At 31.3% G+C, this 19,750-nt stretch overlaps 1 protein-coding gene across 2 annotated transcripts in view; it reads left to right on the top strand.

Moving 5' to 3' along the window:
* Window positions 1-19,750, top strand: part of LOC117105056 (lymphoid-restricted membrane protein-like) — a 76,983-nt gene that overhangs the window by 52,495 nt on the left and 4,738 nt on the right. Inside the window, exons 34-45 of one of the 2 annotated variants that reach the window (XM_033246065.1) lie at window positions 292-423; window positions 855-952; window positions 1,508-1,572; window positions 2,881-2,927; window positions 4,166-4,231; window positions 6,121-6,180; window positions 9,681-9,749; window positions 10,800-10,886; window positions 12,151-12,269; window positions 17,463-17,564; window positions 17,810-17,941; window positions 19,369-19,666. In XM_033246065.1, the coding sequence (XP_033101956.1) occupies window positions 292-423; window positions 855-952; window positions 1,508-1,572; window positions 2,881-2,927; window positions 4,166-4,231; window positions 6,121-6,180; window positions 9,681-9,749; window positions 10,800-10,886; window positions 12,151-12,269; window positions 17,463-17,564; window positions 17,810-17,941; window positions 19,369-19,627 (1,236 nt within the window). In that variant the 3' untranslated portion in view covers window positions 19,628-19,666. Of the gene's footprint in view, window positions 1-291; window positions 424-854; window positions 953-1,507; window positions 1,573-1,969; window positions 2,038-2,880; window positions 2,928-4,165; window positions 4,232-6,120; window positions 6,181-9,680; window positions 9,750-10,799; window positions 10,887-12,150; window positions 12,270-17,462; window positions 17,565-17,809; window positions 17,942-19,368; window positions 19,667-19,750 lie in introns of those variants that run through there. The other variant, XM_033246066.1, reaches the window with a different exon arrangement.

The following is a 19,750-nucleotide window of genomic DNA, read 5'->3' as shown; positions in this document are numbered from 1 at the left end:
AGTAAACATTTTTATTAATATTTATTTTTTATGTTCCACTTCGCTAATAAGTGTAAACTCTGGTTTACCCTATCAGAATTTTGATAAGCCATAATAATACATTTTTTTCTGATAGTATATTGTATGAGATATATTTACTTTAAAAGTTTTAGGGGAAAAAATATATCTGTAGTAGTATGTAGTGTATAAATTGATAATGATGTGTTGCCACATCATATTTGAAGATTATATAAATTATTTAATAAAGAATAATTAGTAATCAATAATGTTTTGATATTTCTTCAAACTCAGACACTTGATCCACTTTGCAAAGACCTTGAGGCTAAAGATTGCATTAATAAAATCCGAAGTCATCTTGAATATTTACATGCATCATCAACTAGGCTATGCTCTAAGGCAGAGCTTCTAGGAGCCACACAGCAGGTAAGCAATTAAGCATCCTCTTTACTCAGTTCAACCTAAAAAGAACATTTTTTATTTTTTTTATTTTTGGACATTTACTGACCTCCACAAGAAGCACAACTCTCTTTAGGGAGTACAAAGTATTTAAAATTTATCTTTGTTGCAATATGCTAGACAACAACACCTCCTGGACAGCCTCCTTTACAACAGTGTCATGGAGAATGGCACTGCATCAACAGCCTAAGAAAAGTCAGAAAAAAATAGCGTTTTTACTATCTATATTTTGGTCAACTGTCCACATGATACCTATCAAAACTCAACTTAGTTTATGTTAACAAAACAATTAACATCCTGTTATGTAGTTCTGATAAGGAACTACTGGGTTTAGGTAAAATTTTCTTTTTTATTTACTGTAAGTTTCATAAAGAATTTTAATATATTGTTGTACACAGGAAAATCGTCTAAGTGCTGCGGCTGAAGTTATGATAAAGCATGTGGAGAACCTTAAGAAGATGTATGAAAAGGAGCATGCAGAATTAGAGGAAGCAAGGTGAAGGCCCCTAATAGGTTGTCACTGTAACAGAATTTATCATTCACATTTATCAAAGTTCTATTCGTCAAAGTTGATAATTTTGAGTCTGTGATGCTCTAAAACCAAGCTTCTTTAAGGCTTTGAGAGTAGAGATATTTTGGGTTGTAAGAGAAAATGGTGACATTTCTTCTCAAAATTTGAAGGGATAATCTTGAGATGCAAGCATCTTTAAACTACAAAGCCATAGCTCTAATCTAATTAATAATTATTATTGTCATTATATGGTTATTGTTATGATTTGCGCTTCTAATTCTAAATCAAGGGTATAATTTTTTGAATCCCATTGTTGTAGGTAAAGTGTTACAATGGGAAAGGTAAGTGAGAACAAAGCGTTCATTTTGGATGCTTGTTTAAAATTGAAAAAAATAATTTAAAAAAAACAAATAAAAATAAATATTAAAATATACAATATTTCTATAACAATTTCTTTTAATGTTTTTTTTTAATTGGACATTGCTAAAAGAACAGAGAAACAATGAATTAAATGAGTATCTACTTTTATGATATTTTTAGAAAACTTTTAGAGGAGAATAAACTGCTATTCAGAGGCAACAGTTTAACTGGTCTGGCTACTGATGGTGAGTACATTTATTTAGTGGATAATGGCCCTAGAAGGCACATTAAAGCAAAGAATTGTCACTTATTGAATTCAATTGAATAAGTGATGTAACCATGGACAGTGTTGAATGCTTTTGAAATAAAATAAAATAAATTATTTAGTGCTGTTTTATTTTATTTATTTTTTGTGCCATATACAGCTAATTATTCAGTTTTTATCCCATTATTCCAAGTCTGACTAACATTTAGTTTGTTAGTTTTTAGTAACTTAAGTGATCTATTTTACGTAATCAACATAATTTATCATAATTATTTATAATTCACTCTTTTGCTTCTATGGTTTGACTATAAGTTTTATTCTATAAAAATCATTTTTTTAACACAGTTCTTTTTACCTTTAATTTTAATTTCTGTTAGCTGAGGATAGACAAGGTTGGTTTGATAAAATGTTTTACAGAATAGCTTTTTAGCCTTTAATTCAACATCATTATCATATTTTTTAACCACTTCTGTTGTTTTGTATATAGCTATTACAGTATGTGTGAAATTCTATTATATAAATCCTCTTCAGTGATATAGAATGAATGTACTGTACTTTCATTTTCTGTTTTTTTTTTGTTTTTTTTGTTTTTTTTTTGTAATGAAGTTGAATGAATGATTTCTTCTTCTAAATTTTCTATAGTACAAAGGATCCAACACACAAAACTTAATTTTATTCTATACACCTGAAGGAAAGCTGAACTGATGTTAATAATAAACAATAAAAAAAATTATATCTGAAAAACACAGTGTTTCTCGCTTCAATTTATTATTTATGTTGCTCAAATTTATATGACACATAAGGGATACTACTGCATGAGGATTCTACACTGAAATTCAACATTTTCTTTTATTTAAATATCTTTTTTCTTGCTTGATAGTAATATCTTATAATATATTTATCAATGTGTTCTTAAGGCTAAAGTCATATGTTTACATTATATGCAAACTTATATATGTATATATATCTATACAAACTCTGATTTCTTGAAACGCTTTAAATATATTTTTATTATTTCTTGTGGATAATCATGCATAATTTTACATTGTCAATATTGTCTTCGATACTAAGTACATGTTTCTCATGGCGTTCTTTTCTTCTCTTTATTTTTCAATGCCATGGAATGTTAACTTCTTATGGGTGAGTACAAACAAGTCATAAATATTATTTTCTAGGTTTTTTGATTGTATTTTTACACTTATTCTAGTTTTCTTTTTCAGTTTTGCTTTGATTTCTAGTTATATTTGATTTCTAAATACTTGTTCTTTCATTTTGAAGGCCATAATAGATTCTCGTTTGATGCCAAGGCGGTTGTCAGGTGGCGGAAATCAAAAGGTAATTAGATACAATCATAATAATTTACTCTCCAATAAATGAGTTAATTTAATCTCCAATAAATAGTACATTAGTTAATAGTGCACGACTATTCATTACATTTCTAAATATATATCTGTGTGTGTATAACCATTTTCATAACAAAAATTGTATCAACATTGCATTTTTATTTCGATTTAGCTTAAGATACCTTGAAAACAATGGAATTCTCTATCCAAACAATAAAGTTTGAGAAAATGTACTGTGTTTTCCACATTGGGTTTCCAACCTGTGGCGCAGTTATCTATCAACCCCTTTTGGAAAATGTGGTGGGCTGCATTTTTGGAATCTTTCTGTCATTTAATAATAAATTATAAAAACCATTTACAAATCATTCTTTAGTTTTAAGTTTGATCCAGAATATAAAACTCATTTACAAAAAACTGTTGTATGCCCATTATATAATTATGATAGTCTGGAGAGGACTTTAGTTGTATTTTTTTTAAGCAAAAATAAATTTACAAGAAATCAATATAGACATTATTCTGAACCTTAACATGACCAATCAGAATGAAATGAAGAACGCTTGATATCTCCTGCACTGTAGTATACTAGTATAGTTCCATTCCTTATACGCCATTACTGTATATGTGATTGGCTCTGGCAAAACCAGCCGTTTGTAGGAAAAATTTTAAATTGAGTTTTTGGTGTTTTTAGATTCTGCATGAATTTTTCTTTAAAACTGTTTATTTGATGGAAATTGGCTGAGTAATAGTTTTATGAATAGTTAATTGGATATCAGCCATGTAGGTTTTTGAAAAAGATTCCAAAAAAAATCAATAGTTTATTATTAAGATTTGTATTTTTAAAATAATTTTAATATATTTTTCACTTAGATTTAGTGACTGATATTTTGCAGAAATGTTCTTCAATGTATCTATTATAAATTGCAAAAACCTGAAAATGTTGATTTTCAAACATTTTGGGAAATTGGAAATTGCAATTGGCTAATTTGGTATGAAAATAATTGGCCAAACAGAAATTTGATTAGCTAAAACAAAAGAATATAAGCAATAATAGCTTGAATTCCATTAGCTTTTTGGCTAATTTTGAATGAAAGTATTCAGCAAAATTCAGCTTTTATTAGGATTTGGCTATTTGGCTAATGACAGCTTAAACACTGCTTTACCAGAGCCAGTCACATTATTATTGTATGCAAATATCTACATATATAGTGAGCGTGATTTCCACCCCTTCAGATTCGTTCTAGAGTTCGTGTTAGTCGTTGCCGTAGTGAAAGTGACACAGAATTGATTCATAACGAGGTAGAGTTGTAGCACTAGTGCATTCCTTGTCACCTATAGTACAGTAGTGGAATTGCAGAGCTGCTGAGGGCGACAGGGGTGCCAATTCACTCTCTGCTTCCTCATTAGTTCTGTTAGCATGTCTTCACTTGTAGTATAATATTTAAAGCATTACATAAGTTCTATTAATGTCATGTGCATATAACATTTCAAACATTTCAATCACTTTATATTATTTTCGAATTGCTCTCTTGAGGGTTCTTTTTTTTGCAATTTATTAATGTTAACTGTGCATATTAACTATGAATAACTCATTGGAAATGTTTACTTTTATGATTTTATCAAACAATAAATTTTATTAGCTAAATATAATTGTAGTAATAATTCATGTAGCTATTAAAAACTTTTTAGGCTAATTTTTAGAAGTTTATTAAAGAAAATTTTAAAATGTGTATTCATATTCAAATAAGCAAGATTGATATCTTGGGGAAAAAAAACAATCTTTTTTTTACATTTTTTGACAACTTAATCATTGAATTAAAATAATAATAATTGTTTTAAATGACAATTATGATGACTATGTTGTAGTAAGTAATAGCGAGGAAAGGGGATATATAATGCTTACCTAGAACTAATTATAAATATTTAACATTAGACTTTGGATAGATGAATCTTCATCATTATTTTTATTTTTTATTTTATTAATTTTTAATAAATTTTCACTGAACCAACAGCGGACGTGTATGCTGCCAATTGCAAATTGGTGTAAAACATTTAAAACAATTCAGTCAAAAATCAAGACAAGCAATTACAAGCTTGCTAATTACAAAGAAATGTGGCTATGGACAAGTCAGTTATCATGGCATACTGTATATTGTAATGGTACACATGTATAATAAATACACACATTATATGTATGTATTATATAGACCATACATGATACAGTAGTAGATTTGCCACAAATTTTATTTGAAAAAAAGTAATATACTTCTGGTCATATTAAGAATAGTAGTTGTAGAACTGTTTCATCGATAATAAACCAAGCATAACTTGATGTAAACTTACTGCGAGCTTTCATCGGGTAATAGTGTTTAATCAAATTTGATTTATCTAATATATGTGTATTTTTTATTATTAGAAATATAATTTACATTTGCATTTACTAGTTTATTTTGCATGATAATAATGATTAATCTTTATTTATATGTTAATGTAAATGAAATATAACAATTCATATTTGTAATACATAATTGCTTGCTTCTGGGTGCATGGAATGTGTTTGCTGCCCTCTATCGCAGGGGTGGTGATTTTTTTTAAATTTCTTTCACAAATTACAGAATGGAATGAAGCTTTTAACGCTTAGTATTATTTATATGTTGGCCTGGTGGTTTATTTTATGAATTGCCTTTAATTAAATTGATATGAAACCAACTTGCATTCAAAATTTATTTTTAGTTGACATTAAAATGAATAAATTTATAATACTGTATATCATCAATAATGCAAGCCTGTAGGAAGGATTTCTAAAGGAGGGTTCTAATTTTTCACAAAGGGGCACTTTGAGTCCACAGACACCTATCCCAAACATGGTTAGAGAAGATTTAATGATAAAGATGTTCAGAAATGGCACTCCAATTCATAAAAAAATACTAAATTTCAATGTTGGAATGTTGTTTTCCATACAAAAGGCACTTTTTACTAATAATTTATAAGGGCATATCTAGCAAAAGTGGGTTCTTTCGAACCGCTCGTACCTCCTGGCAACAGACTTGTAATGGTATATTGATACTACTTTTTATTTTAGTATACTACACTATACCGGTATTCACTACTTTTGAGATCCTATCAAAAAATAAAAATTTATGCCAAGAAAGAGTAATTAATTTAATATTTAAATTCATTTTTGTTAGGGAGGAAGGAGGAGGGCCAGTGTGGCAACATTCATCGGCTACAGTAACCAGGGAGGACAGGTAGGCCTAAGAACATGGCTTAACATTATTAAAATTCATGGCTTAATATTATTAAAATTATCATTTTTAATATCAAATCCATGTCACTATTATCTTCATGATACCTAATATTAACATTGAATTATTACTGTTAAGCATATATAATATAATATTAATAATCGTTTGATTTTGACAATTAACATTTTTTTTACTAGTGTTAAGTTAACTTTTTAATAATTTGTTGTGTCCATTAACAATTTTATAATGATCATCAAGCATGATGCACTTAAGTAAGATATATATTTATATAACATATACATCTTGCTATATAATTCGCATTACTGTACCATTATAATATCTAAAGAACTAGAGTGTGGTCAATTCCTTAATTCAATTCCAAGTAGTGAATATTACCAATATTGAAAAATTAATTCAATAAATAAAGAAAATCCAGAATATGGGTTAAATCAAAGGAGTGTTCAGACCACGGTAATATACCTGCCCGCTACGCAGTACCAACATTGGAATTAGGTCTTCAAATTGAAGACACGATCATACAATTTGAAAATCGTAGCTACTTGATTAGTCACACGGCAATAAAATTCTTTGATTTATTGCTTACTTTATGCTGTACAACTTTAATGTATTGTTTTCAACTTGCGTTGCTTCAGTTCTTTTAGATTAATATCTCCGAATGCTCGAGAATTAATTTGCCTTGTTTGAAAAAAAAAAATTCCTCAGACATTCCCGCATTTAATCTGGCAGTCTCAGGTTTTCATGTGATATTCTTGCAGTATGCATGTAATATTCGCATTGTATTATTCATACGATATTTATGGGATATTTGTGTAGTAATATTAGTTTGATGTTCATACAATATACGTGCGCTTCAGTTTATCATTAGTTGTTTGGTCAGTGAGTATGGTAACTAAAATTACAGGGTGCATGACAGACCAGAGAACTAAAGCTACGGTCGGCAACCTTTTACTCCGAGGACCCTAAATAAATTGCCTTGAAATAAAATGTCAAAAAATACAGAATTATTATATCTAAATAATATTGTTATTGTGGAGAATGGCATCAAGACCCCAATGTCCGCTTGACCAAGTTAAGAGGACTCTTTCGTCTCAGATGTTGGTAACGTCTGGCGCTGAAAGTAAGTTTGTCAGGAGTGAGCTGTCATATGCCACCTCAAATGATTCTCCATAGATATATTGTGATGTGTCGACATTGTCAGTAAATTGGTCCTAAATCAAAGCAATTGCTGTTCTTTGATCCTCAGGGAAGTATAAGTTCAAATTGAGCCCTGCTGGGGTTACACTTTTGATTAGACTCTGGTTCTTCTGCCAGCAAATGGCTGAGGTTTTTGAAGACATCAAAAATATATATAAGCTCTCAGGGAACACCATATGGAGCTTTTATCAGGATTCATCAGTTCATAAATCCAGTGACAACCAGACATTTAACACAATTTTGAGAAAAAAAATCCAAAGTTTTATGTAATGGAACTATGTTTTCACAGGAATACTTCCGATGTGTTAAATCCCCATTCCCGGCAAAATTTCACTAAAAACTGACTTTTTTCAGAAAATATTCATTTACATTACTCCAATTATTATAAATCATGGAAAAATATTGGCATGAATTTTAGTTTTACGTAAGAGAATAAAAAAAATGAGAAATACAGACTATTTCTCATAAAATATTACCATTTTCTGGACGAATTCATCGTTACTAGGCAAATTCAGAGGTTGTAGATCGCATCCACTGGAATACTCTCGCTTTTATGTATACCTGTCTCTTATACACATCTAGATGTGTATAAGAGACAGACATTTATTGTATTCTTCTTGTCTTCATCTATCAATTTAGCTTGTCTATTGTGTTTAGGTAAACTAATTATTTTGTTACAATTTGTAAACTGTTGAAATAATAGTGGTGGTCGGGAGCCTGTAAATCCTGTTCGGAAATGTTGAGTGCTGGACGGGCCCTTCTACCGCCGACCAGCATGGTGACATCCCTGATAACCATGTAAACACTTGAATACAACTACAAGTAAATGTTCTCTCCATCCTCATATAGTGGTTTCCAGCTTAATGTATCTAATATATCATTTATTGGAGTTTTTAAATCTACAGATAGCAGAACTCTACCTAATCTGTATATATAAAATTTGAAGTGAATTTAAGTTTTGAGTACAGTTCGACCAGACTGAACTGCAGTAATCAAAATTAAAATAAAAATAAAAATAAAATAGTTTTAATGCAACGTACATAGGATTATACATTTTGGATCTTGGCTCATTACTGCAACTCCAGCTTGAGATAGAAAAGTGAGAAGAAAATTATTGATTTATTCAAAAACTTAATATTCACTTTTATAGGCTTCACCAATATTCATGATATGATGTCTGTTTATGGAAATAGATAGTACAAGTCACTTTACAAACTTTTAGGTAAGGGTAAAGTGAAAAAATTTCCCCTGACAGTAAGCGTGAACCCAATATTGTATTTGCATTACTCCAATTATTATAAATCATGGAAAAATATTGGCATGATTCTTAAGTTTATGCAAAAGAATAAAAAAAATAAAAAGAGAAATACAGACTATTTCTCATAAAATATTACCATTTTCTGGACGAATTCATCGTTACTAGGCAAATTCAGAGGTTGTAGATCGCATCCACTGGAATACTCTCGCTTTTATGTATACTTTTAAACAGTCAATAAAGTGCGCCCTCTCTAATGAGATTATTTTTTGTACTTCGTATCTCGCACAATGCGGTCGTTCGATTAAAGCTGAGATATGCTTGTTTAAGTGTTAAAATCTCAGTCAGAATCAGTTTTTTAACAAATTTGAAATAATTCCTGTGAAATATTATATTTCACAAGTGTCAATACTAGCAACGGAATATATCATGTCGGCCGTTTTTATGTGTGATAACAGAACCTAAATCGAGGTAAGGCTAGGCCTAGCCTAGCAGCGCTGGATAGGCTAATGTTTTCGGCGCCTACGATATTTATTCTCATGACCTATCGCAAAATCAAAATGAAAAATTCATCCGCTTTATTTTTTGTGTGGAACACAAAAAATCAAATTTCAGTCTTATTTTACATTTTGTTCATTCTTAGGAATGTCTAAATTCAGTTAAACTAGCAATTCCGTATTATATTTATAAATCTTTATAACATTATACAAAAATTAGATTTTTCTTAAAAACTGAAATTTTGCCGGGAATGGGGCTTTAATGTTAATTGCAACAAGTATTTTTAATACTTTTTTTGAGAACCACATGCGATCTGTCGACGTTCAAAAATTTATCCACAAACCAAACTTGGGTCGTCGTGACCCATGGGTTGCCTACCGTAGAACTAAAGGATGATTACTTATTCAAATGTATAAGTATATGAAAAAGTCCTCACAAATAAATGGTTACATGAAAATGAGAGACTGCCATATTAATGTACACATGTGCATTCCTTATTCATTATGCCACACTAACTGTTTGTTTTGTTCTCCAGTCACTTAGAAAGAAATCTAGACGATTTTCTTTTCAACCCTCTACTTCCTTCAACCTAGAGGACTACAAGGTTTTTGTTACCTTCAGTTTAATTTTTTTTTTTTTACTTGCACTTGTCTCTAGTAATCCCACATTTTAATTTAAAATGTCACATGAAGTCCATTCTGGTCTCTAGTCATATTTTGGTTTTAATCATGTGGGTAAGTCTCTTTCATTGAGATTCATTTTACAACACCTATAGCAAGTAAGAGGCAGATAGTCTTCTTCCTAAAGGTGTTTACTGTTTTATAAAAGTAAATCGATAAAGTGTTCAGTAATTAAATAGTAATGGCCTAAAGGAAAATGGTTTGAAAAAGAGATATATAGTAAAATTCAAATATATCTGGCTTGATTTTAATAATATTGAATTTATATTATAGCATGGTCAAATCTATCTCCTACAGTAATGTAGATGTTATTACATTTCTGTGCAAATTTTAGATTAATAATGATAAAGTGGTATTCAGGTACTTTTAAAATTTTAACACATCAAAGATGAAATATGAGCTCATCACTTTCTAGGCCACAGGGATGAACTGCAAGTGAAATGAATGCCTACAGGGGTGAACCATAAGGGGATGGCCACAGAGATGGACCACAAGGGGAATGGCCACAGGGATGAACCACATAGGGAGTTGCCACAGGGGTGGCCACAAGGGGATTGGCCACAGGGGGAACCACAAGGGGAACCACAAGGGGAATTGCCACAGGGGGAACCACAAGTGGAATCGCCACAGGGGGAACCACAAGGGGAATTGCCACAGGGATGTACTACAAGGAAGAATGGCCACAGGGAGGAACCACAAGGTGAATGGCCACAGGACTGAACTGCAAGGGGAATGGACACAGGGGAACCATAAGGGGAATTGCCACAGTGATGTACTACAAGGGAGAATGGCCACAGGGAGGAACCACAAGTGGAATGGCCACATGGGTACCCATGTACTCGGACTGGATCTATGACTGCATTTTTAACCTTGTTTTTTTAAGTTTTAATTTTTGTTTTTGCAACTTATAATTTACATACCTTATTAAACCTTACTGATACCTAACATTACATTTGTGTTCTTATTAACACCAGCATGAGAGCTTACACAGCAGATTACCGACCGTTAGACGTTACTCCATCCAGCACCAACCCCCACTAGCATCCAGCACTAACGATGAGGTTATGAATCTAATTATTTTCTTTATTCACAGGGAGCTCAAAATATACAGTATTTAAACTTAATTATTTACTCAAAAATTACTTTGGAGATATATATATATATATAGTGAAATCAGTTTGTTAAAATTTTGAATTATTAATTTACCTAAATTATTGACTTTCACATAAAAAAGAAAATTATATATGATCTCGGAAAGGAAAATATTGATTGCATATGTAATAAAAAGAATATACAGGTATTTGTTAAAGGACTAAATTTGTGAACATAAATTTCACACTGCCCTGGAATGTATTTCACAGCATGTGAATTCTTAATCATGGTCATCAACTGTTGCGTTGAAAAGTTAAATAATAAACAATTACAAATACATCAACAAGTAATAATAATAATAAGTTTGTTTATACATAACATACATTTGGAAAATAATGGTCGAAAGGGTTTAAAATGTTCGCTTGATAAATTATTTATATTGAAAGTACATTTGTTAATAACTTTAAATAATTGCATTGCACATGTTTTGAATTTCTGCATATTGCTTTCGAATAGGTCTACTAATTTATATGTTATACTGTATGCATTGTCACCAACGAAAACTCAAATCTCAGTTATCTTTTTGTGACTGTTCATGATAATTAAAGTATCTAATCTTTTATACAGATGTTCAGGTTTTTATTTAGGTTGTTTTGATTATAATTTCAGAACTATTATTTTTTAAGTGAATAATGTTTTACTATTTATATAGATTTTTGATAGATCTTAAATAGATTTTTTTTAACTGCAAGGTTATGTTAGTGGGGCTTGCGTTACACTTATTTGGTGGGTACAGAATTAGGTATACCCAACATGCAACGTCCTCCACCGCTTTGGGAGGATTCGTAGCCATGCATGTAATCCAGCACAGACCAATTTCATTTTAAACTTCATGTGAACATCCTACCAATCTACAGTAAAGCAATGTGACTGACTTTGGACTCATACCCACTGCCATTTGGTTAGAAGCTCAGCACACAACCATTGTGCCATATTTTTTTCGACATACAACATACAGTTTAATCTCTTTGAGTCTCCTTGATAGAGTATCATTTAATTTCACATTAAAAAAAATATTTATTATTATTATTATTATTGTTATTATTATTATTACTATTATTATTATTATTATTATTATTATTATTATTATTATTATTGTTATTATTATTATTATTATTATGATTATTTATAATTATCATCGATTTGTAAGTGTGATATGATATTGGCACACAGGATGCAAGATCCCGATTTTCATCAGCAATCGCAGCAACTGCTGTTCGTAACAAATTAAGCACAATGTTCATAAATTCCAAGTCAGAGTCTGCTCAACAAAGCACAACGCCAGCGAAAAGGTTAGTGTTATCTAGTTTCTTACAAATCCTATGAAACTTTACCCTATTCATCTGTCTCTAGAAATCACAGATGAATTTATGGATATCACTTTGGCAATTATACACCGTCAAAAATGTTTGTTTTGAGGGAAATATAATATTGATCATATAGTAGTTGTCATTTGCAGCTGTTTGGAAATAAATCAGAAATTTATCAGAAAATAACTAATAATAATATTCGTATTCTGAAACGTTATATTTAAAAAAAAAGAATATAATGCCCTATCGAGCCCACAAAGACACATGTCAACCAGTGACACCATTTAAGCCACCATCCGCGCTAATAATAGGTTTCAGTACAGAGTTGTAAAATATTTTCAATTGATGAGATGCGTTTCTCTAACCCTGAGCTGATGACTATTGTTAGCCAAGGACAAGTGAGGAGGTGATACCGGGAGAGGGAAGCAGATGAGCCACAAAACTTACAGGAACATGTATTGGACAAATGGAAGCAGCCGTGATTTCTGCACCACGGGTTGTGAAAGGCCGTACCAAACCATCTGCCCATTGCCGTCCTGATCGGGCCTTGCAATAGCGTTACACTTGCGGTGGGGGGTGGGAAGTCAGTATCGTCACAAATGAATAATATTGTGTACATTGATAAACATGTTAAAATTGATACAAACAAATTTGTAATATATTTTGTCATGAAGTTGTGTTGTGGAATAATTATTTATTGATGATGATGATGATGATGACAATATTTATAATGATAATAATAACAGAACATTAATAATGGTAGCAGTAATAATGTTTTATGAACAAACAGTGGACTTCCTTAGGGGACTCCAAAATAAGATGATAATCATATATATATTTTTAAAAACTATGATGGAATGGTATATAATATGAAGAACATCAGATACAAAGGCCTTGGATAACATAATGCCTTTGTGTCCTTTGGTTATTTTAGGTTATCCCATTATTGTTTTTTTTTTTTCAGCCCTTCTAGAAAACTAGTAAAGTGCTATTCTTTTCCTCTGTTAAACAGTAATCACCTCTGTTATACATGTGAAGAAGCTGCAGTAGTTAATGTGTTCAGCAAAGTCAGTAGCGTGTTTGTCATTCAATTGAAAAAGTACAAAGAAATATACTATCTTTTATCAGACAATGCATCCAACTCCATTAAAATCATCTTTATTGTGTTAGACGTGCAGTTATATTTTCCTGACATCATTATGCAGTATAAACGAGCACAATGAATTTAATATACAGATGCACGCTATTGATAGATAATATTTTATTGAGATCTTTAATGTATTCAAAAATTAGGTTTAACACCTAATATAATCAACTTTTCTACCAAGGATGATTATGTTTAAAAACAATGGTGGGTAACAATTGATACTAGCCATGTGAATACAATACAGTAATAATTCTGCGTAGAACAATGGATTGATTTATGCTAAAAATATAGCATAATCAACATTATCATTAATGAAAAAAAGATGCAGAACAAACCCAGCATTATTGCTGCGAATACTAAGGTTATTAATAATTGTAATGAAGAAGACGCTCTATAAACTCTCCAGCAGTAAACCATTATGGGATGGGTCACATTATACTTGCGTGATGATTTGGGTGGTAGAACCACTTGGCAATCATAAGCTAAAACTCTTACAGTGTTCTCCTGAAACTGTTTTAGCTGTAGATTTTACCGGTAAAAATAACTGGCCAACCAGTAAAAATTTTGAGATTGTAATATAATGAAACCAATGATTAGGCCTAGATAGTTTAGGCTAGCCTTCTTTCAATAAGTGAATATCATTCTACTCCATACCTAGGCTCTGACTATATGTTTTGTTGTTTTTTTTTTTCAAATCATTAAACCCCACTCAAAAGCGATAATGCTCACACTGTGTGCATAGCTGAATTTTTATGGACAAATTTACCAGTAAAAATGTTTCAATTGGGAGAACACTGCTCTTAGGACGCATAAGATCATGGAAAGGTTCGGTTAAGATGTATTTATGCAGGGAATTGAGAGTAACTGAGGTGTTGATAGACTGGCATCATGATGGGAATTGATTAGGAGATGTACATGGAATGACCCATGAGCCATGTGGCCCATTTCTCCTGTGATACCACATTCACATTATTATTTTGTTATTTTCGCAGGTGAGCTAAATCACCACATTAAAGTGTCTGTTTTTACAAAGTAATGTAAACAGAAATTCAGCCAGTACACCTAGCATAATGATTTGTAAATTTATAATTTAGCAGTGAAATAGAAAATATATTCATTCAGATTGTTGTTATTGCCTTGTTGGTATCTTGGGCAAAATGCGAGGCTAAGTATTTATATTCTCCAAAATATTTTTTCAACTTGAAATATATATATTCACTTCATAAAATATTTGTGTATGTCTCCTTAAAAAAATGGCTTTATAATAATAATTATTATTCCAGTTTTCATTTCATTGATGATATTTAATTTGCTATTCGATATCAAAATTGCTTCCCCTGATAGGCAGAAGGTGCAGTGTTACCAATGTTTCCAGTCCTAGTTAAGATGTAATTGACGTTTTAACGACCTTGAACTAGTGATGCAACGCGATTGGAGATGCTATTGACGTAATATAGCAATAATGCAACTGACATGAATTTTATGTTTTCGGGCGTTGAAGATTATACTGCAACCTGATCCCATATTTGCCATTTTAGCTGATCAGCCATTAATCCTAAATCAATGTCTTCGATAACACAGTTCTCTAGATCAGACATAGATTTTAATTGTAATGATGCATTCATCATTTTGTATGTTTTTATCTAAAAAAAATGTCCCAGTGTAATATACAAAAAAAATCATGAAAAATAATAAACATTTCTATAGCTCAATCCCAGATTTTATTTGTAAGGTTGCATTTATCTTTTTGTATGTTTTTATCTTCCACATAATAATAAAACAAAAAACAAAAATAATAAACATTTCTCAATATGTTAATTAATTAATTAAATATATTTAATTAAATTTCCGTTGAATGAGTATTGTGTTTATCTAGGCAACTTCCTCTTTAAGAATAATGTCTCTTCCATCATTGCAAATCTACCAGCAGGCATTTATCATTCGTTAGAATGGCACACACTAGTTATTGATTTCCTATGAAATTTTACTTTAAAGTGCACATCATCTATTCCAGTTTTAAGTGGTAGAGTGGTGTTGAGGAAAATCATGTACTAAACCCATTTGGCTCTAGTATTAAAAGCATTATTGCATGCTCTTGGCTCTTTTGTTTGAGCACAATTAGGAAATCTAGCAGCGTCCTTGATGAAATAGGTTTGAAGTGATGGTGATGATAGTGATGATTGTAGGTGTTGATGCTGATGACAATAAGCATGATGATGGTTGTGATAGTTGTGGTGGCGGTGATAATGATGACAGTAGGTGTGGTGATGGTGATGACGATGGTGGTTGGTATGGATGGTGATGATGGATCCATGCCGCACAGGGTGCTGATCTATCATATTACTGTTTGGCCCAGTAGTGTAGATTTTCTGGAGTTTTAAAAAAAATATCAAGATAAGATAGTATAATATATACTCCAAGTATCAAAATGCATGCCATTTTGTCCGGATTCAATATTCCTGTTTACAAATTTTCCCCTTACTAAGGTAATTAATATAATTCTTGATAGGGTTTACAATAAGAAATTGATATCTACTAATCTTAAGAAAAATATGTTAAGGAAACTACTTAGGGATTGCTGTACTAAAACTGTATTTACGTGTAATAATGAATTCTGTAAACAAACTGACGGCGTTTCAATAGGCTCACCCTTGGACCAGTTTTAGCCAATATTTTAATGACTGAACTAGAAGAGTCTTATTGTTCCTAAACTTATAGAATCAGGTAGTATTAAGTTTTATACTGACACACTAGTGCCAGCTAAACCTAGTGATTTTCATCACATCCTTTGTCACTTTAACGCTTTTCATAAACAGATTAATTTTACCTTTGAATCATTTGAAAACAGTGATATAGTACATTTTCTGGATTTACAATTTGACAACAGCGTAGGAAGCATGAGTATCGTAAAAATACACATACAGGTCAATATATCCATCATGATAGCTTTGCCCCATGGAACGATAAGATTTCTTGGATTCGTAGTTTAGTTTCAAGAGCCCACAAACTGTTAGACTGGGCTCCAGTCCCTAATCTGTCTTTAAATCTATTTTGGCACCAATGGTGTTCCATATTACCTATTTGCTTGGCGTTTCATAGTATACTTTTTCTTGGATTAGCAAGAAGTTCGCATAAAAGTTTCTCGATATATACCGTTGCTGGTGGCGCTCTCCAAAATTAACTAATACTAGGAAAGCATAAAAAATTAAATGAACCCTACTGATGATAGCTTAATATCTGGGTTAGATTGCCTTATCTAGGAAAGGCAGGTGAATCCATTTTACGTAGATGCTTAAACAAAGTAGAGAAACACTTAGTTAAAGAGGTAAAATTCATAACATTATGGCAGTACAAAAATGTCTCTCATTTTATATCTACTAAAGATCAAACCCCTAAGGGATATAGGAGCTCTGTTGTTTATCATTTTAAATGTACAGGTTGTAATAGTGATTATATTGGTAAGACAGATAGATGCTTAATAACTAGACTTAAAGAACATTCTTCACGATCTGATAGTGTTATAAATGATCATATACAAAATTGTAGGGCATTCTAATATGTTTTAGGTTTACAAGGTATACTTGTAAAATGATAATGTAGCCTGTAATGTAAGTAATAAATTAGGTTTAATATTTTCTAATACTAACATTATTGACAGTTCACAAAATTGGTCTATACTATTGTTTAAAGAAGCGTTTGCTATACGTAGGCTACACCCATTGCTTAACAATGAGCTGAAAGCTTCAAAGGAGCTTTCTTTGTTTTTGTAGGTAGCTTTGATCGGTAGGGCAAGAATGCTTTGATCTTTAGTTTATTCATAACTATGTCACCTAAAGTGGTAATGTTTTGATTGGTCGAACACTTTTGGTACTTGTGCATATAAGCTTGCAAATATGGATAATTTTTTCATTCCTGATGACGACATAATTAATGTTGAAATATTGAATCCTGACATGATGGCATGCATTTCGATACTTGGATTTATTATACTATTTTATAAAAATATATCGATGTGATTTGGTTTTTAGGAAGAGTCAAGTGACTTTTAGTGATGAATCAAGTCCAGTTACCTCAGCATCTTCACCAACCCAGAATGAAATTCTAATTAAAGAGGAGCAATTCAATAAAGGGTAAGATTGCTTATTTATTCATTATTTTTATCATTTGTATATTTTTGGTTTAATTTATTACTTATTTAATTTTTCTTTACATTTATTTACATTAATTAGGGGATTGTGAATAACATATAACATTCATGGAAATCACGGCCTTCACAGCAGAGAGATTCTTGATATTTTTTCCCTTTAAGTTTATTTTTCTATTATTCAACCCTTCCTGCTTCAATGTGCTGATCTTTAGTACATTTTACTTGTAGATTTGAGGAAGGAGTTCGAGTCCAACTGTCACAAGAATTAGTAGAATTAAGAGAACAACAAAAAGGATTGTGTGATAACCTGGAGGAACTGATGGATAAGGCAGAAGATGAGCACTCGCAGACCACCGAGGCGTAAGTTGGCGTTTCTTTACCTTCTCATCAAAATGGCGTCCTTATGGTAATACAGTTACTAGATTTTCTAAACTCATAATTTGTAATAATGATGAATCATATCTGATGATTGTGATATAGTTATGACCACCTAATGAGGATGATGATGATTGTGATGCCGATTCTGGTAACAATTATATTATTAGTATACAAAAAGAGGATAGCTACAATATTCATAGTACAGTAATATGGCTATGTTATGATGATGGACTGGTGTATTCATTGCATGGTGCATTATCTGATATTTGAATAAATAGCTTGCTGACTGAAGTAGTTATTATTATTATAAATATATTACAGTAATTACAGTATTGCTATACTGTATTACAGTAATTACAGTATTGCTATACTGTATTACAGTAATTACAGTATTGCTATACTGTATTACAGTAATTACAGTATTGCTATACTGTATTACAGTAACTACAGTATTGCTATACTGTATTACAGTAATTACAGTATTGCTATACTGTATTGCAGTAATTAGAGTATTGCTATACTGTATTACAGTAATTACAGTATTGCTATACTGTATTACAGTTATTACAGTATTGCTATACTGTATTACAGTAATTACAGTATTGCTATACTGTATTTTTTACTTATGGTTTAGTCTATTAGTTTATTTATATACTGTACCACTAGTTTTTGTAGTGAAACATTAGAAAATTAAAAAAAAAACTGAATTGTTTTGGTCTGTGTCATCTCATTAGATTCTTTAATTGATCAATTCAATACATTAATATAATCCTTGAAAATTATTTCAGATTTTATCATAAGCAGTATATCCTATAATATATGCTTCATCTAGTGCTAGTTTGTATGGTAAATCAGTGTAGGATATTGCTTGATGTTATTGATAGAAGTGGGGGAATATTTCAATCATCAATCTGCTAGATGAGAGAGATTGATTATTACCCTGGATCCATTCTAATAATGAACGAACATTAGCGAGAGATTGAGAGTAACGATAATGCTAATATTAATATTTATTATACAGTAGTATTAATGGTACCTTGATTAATGCTCTGCAAGGAGGAAGGCTATTAGTCTGGGTACCATATATGTCTACATATTTAAAGAATCTCTACATTTTTTGGTGTTTGGTTGATAATTTAAAATTATCATTGTCATTATTGGCTGGCATTTTTTTTCTCTATATGATGATAATGATGAAGAGAATGATAATAAAAGTGATGGTGAAGAAGATGGATGATGATACTGATGTTCAAATGAATAACTACATCAATGCTTGGTATATTTTGTGACCAAAAAAAGGGTGTGATACATGACTTCTACAGTTATTAATATTTTCTGGTACTTAAACTCTTCAATTGACTGCTGCAAAGCACTCACAAGATTTGAATTCTCTATAATTTCTCTTTCAGTTTTCATGTACAACAGAACCCTTTATTAGACTGGCTTCCAATTGATGTTAGCTTGCCTTGGTACCAGCTGAAGAGGGCACTGCGATTAACAGTGACTGTAGTAATGATGTTCTTTGCACTATTGACTCTGATTATGACGGTCATGCCCATTGAATCTTGTGAGGGCAGTCTGGTCGCCATCCAACGCCCTGGTCGGACTATTGGCGAGCTCTTGCACCAGTTTGTCGAACTTAAACACGAAGGGAAGCCACCACAATGAAACGGTTTAAAAAAAAAAAAAAAAAACATCCACCGATATCTGAAGCAGATATATAATATGTGTTGTTTTGAGTATTGTAATGACTCAAGAAAAATTCATTTTAGATACTTTCCTCTTCCTGTC

This window comes from Anneissia japonica, unplaced genomic scaffold (assembly GCF_011630105.1).
Source record: "Anneissia japonica isolate Jap-2015-1 unplaced genomic scaffold, ASM1163010v1 scaffold287834_len5846547_cov211, whole genome shotgun sequence".
NCBI classification, from domain to species: domain Eukaryota; kingdom Metazoa; phylum Echinodermata; class Crinoidea; order Comatulida; family Comatulidae; genus Anneissia; species Anneissia japonica.
Note: the sequence above shows the minus strand (reverse complement) of the source record. Positions and strands in the feature narration are given on the sequence as shown.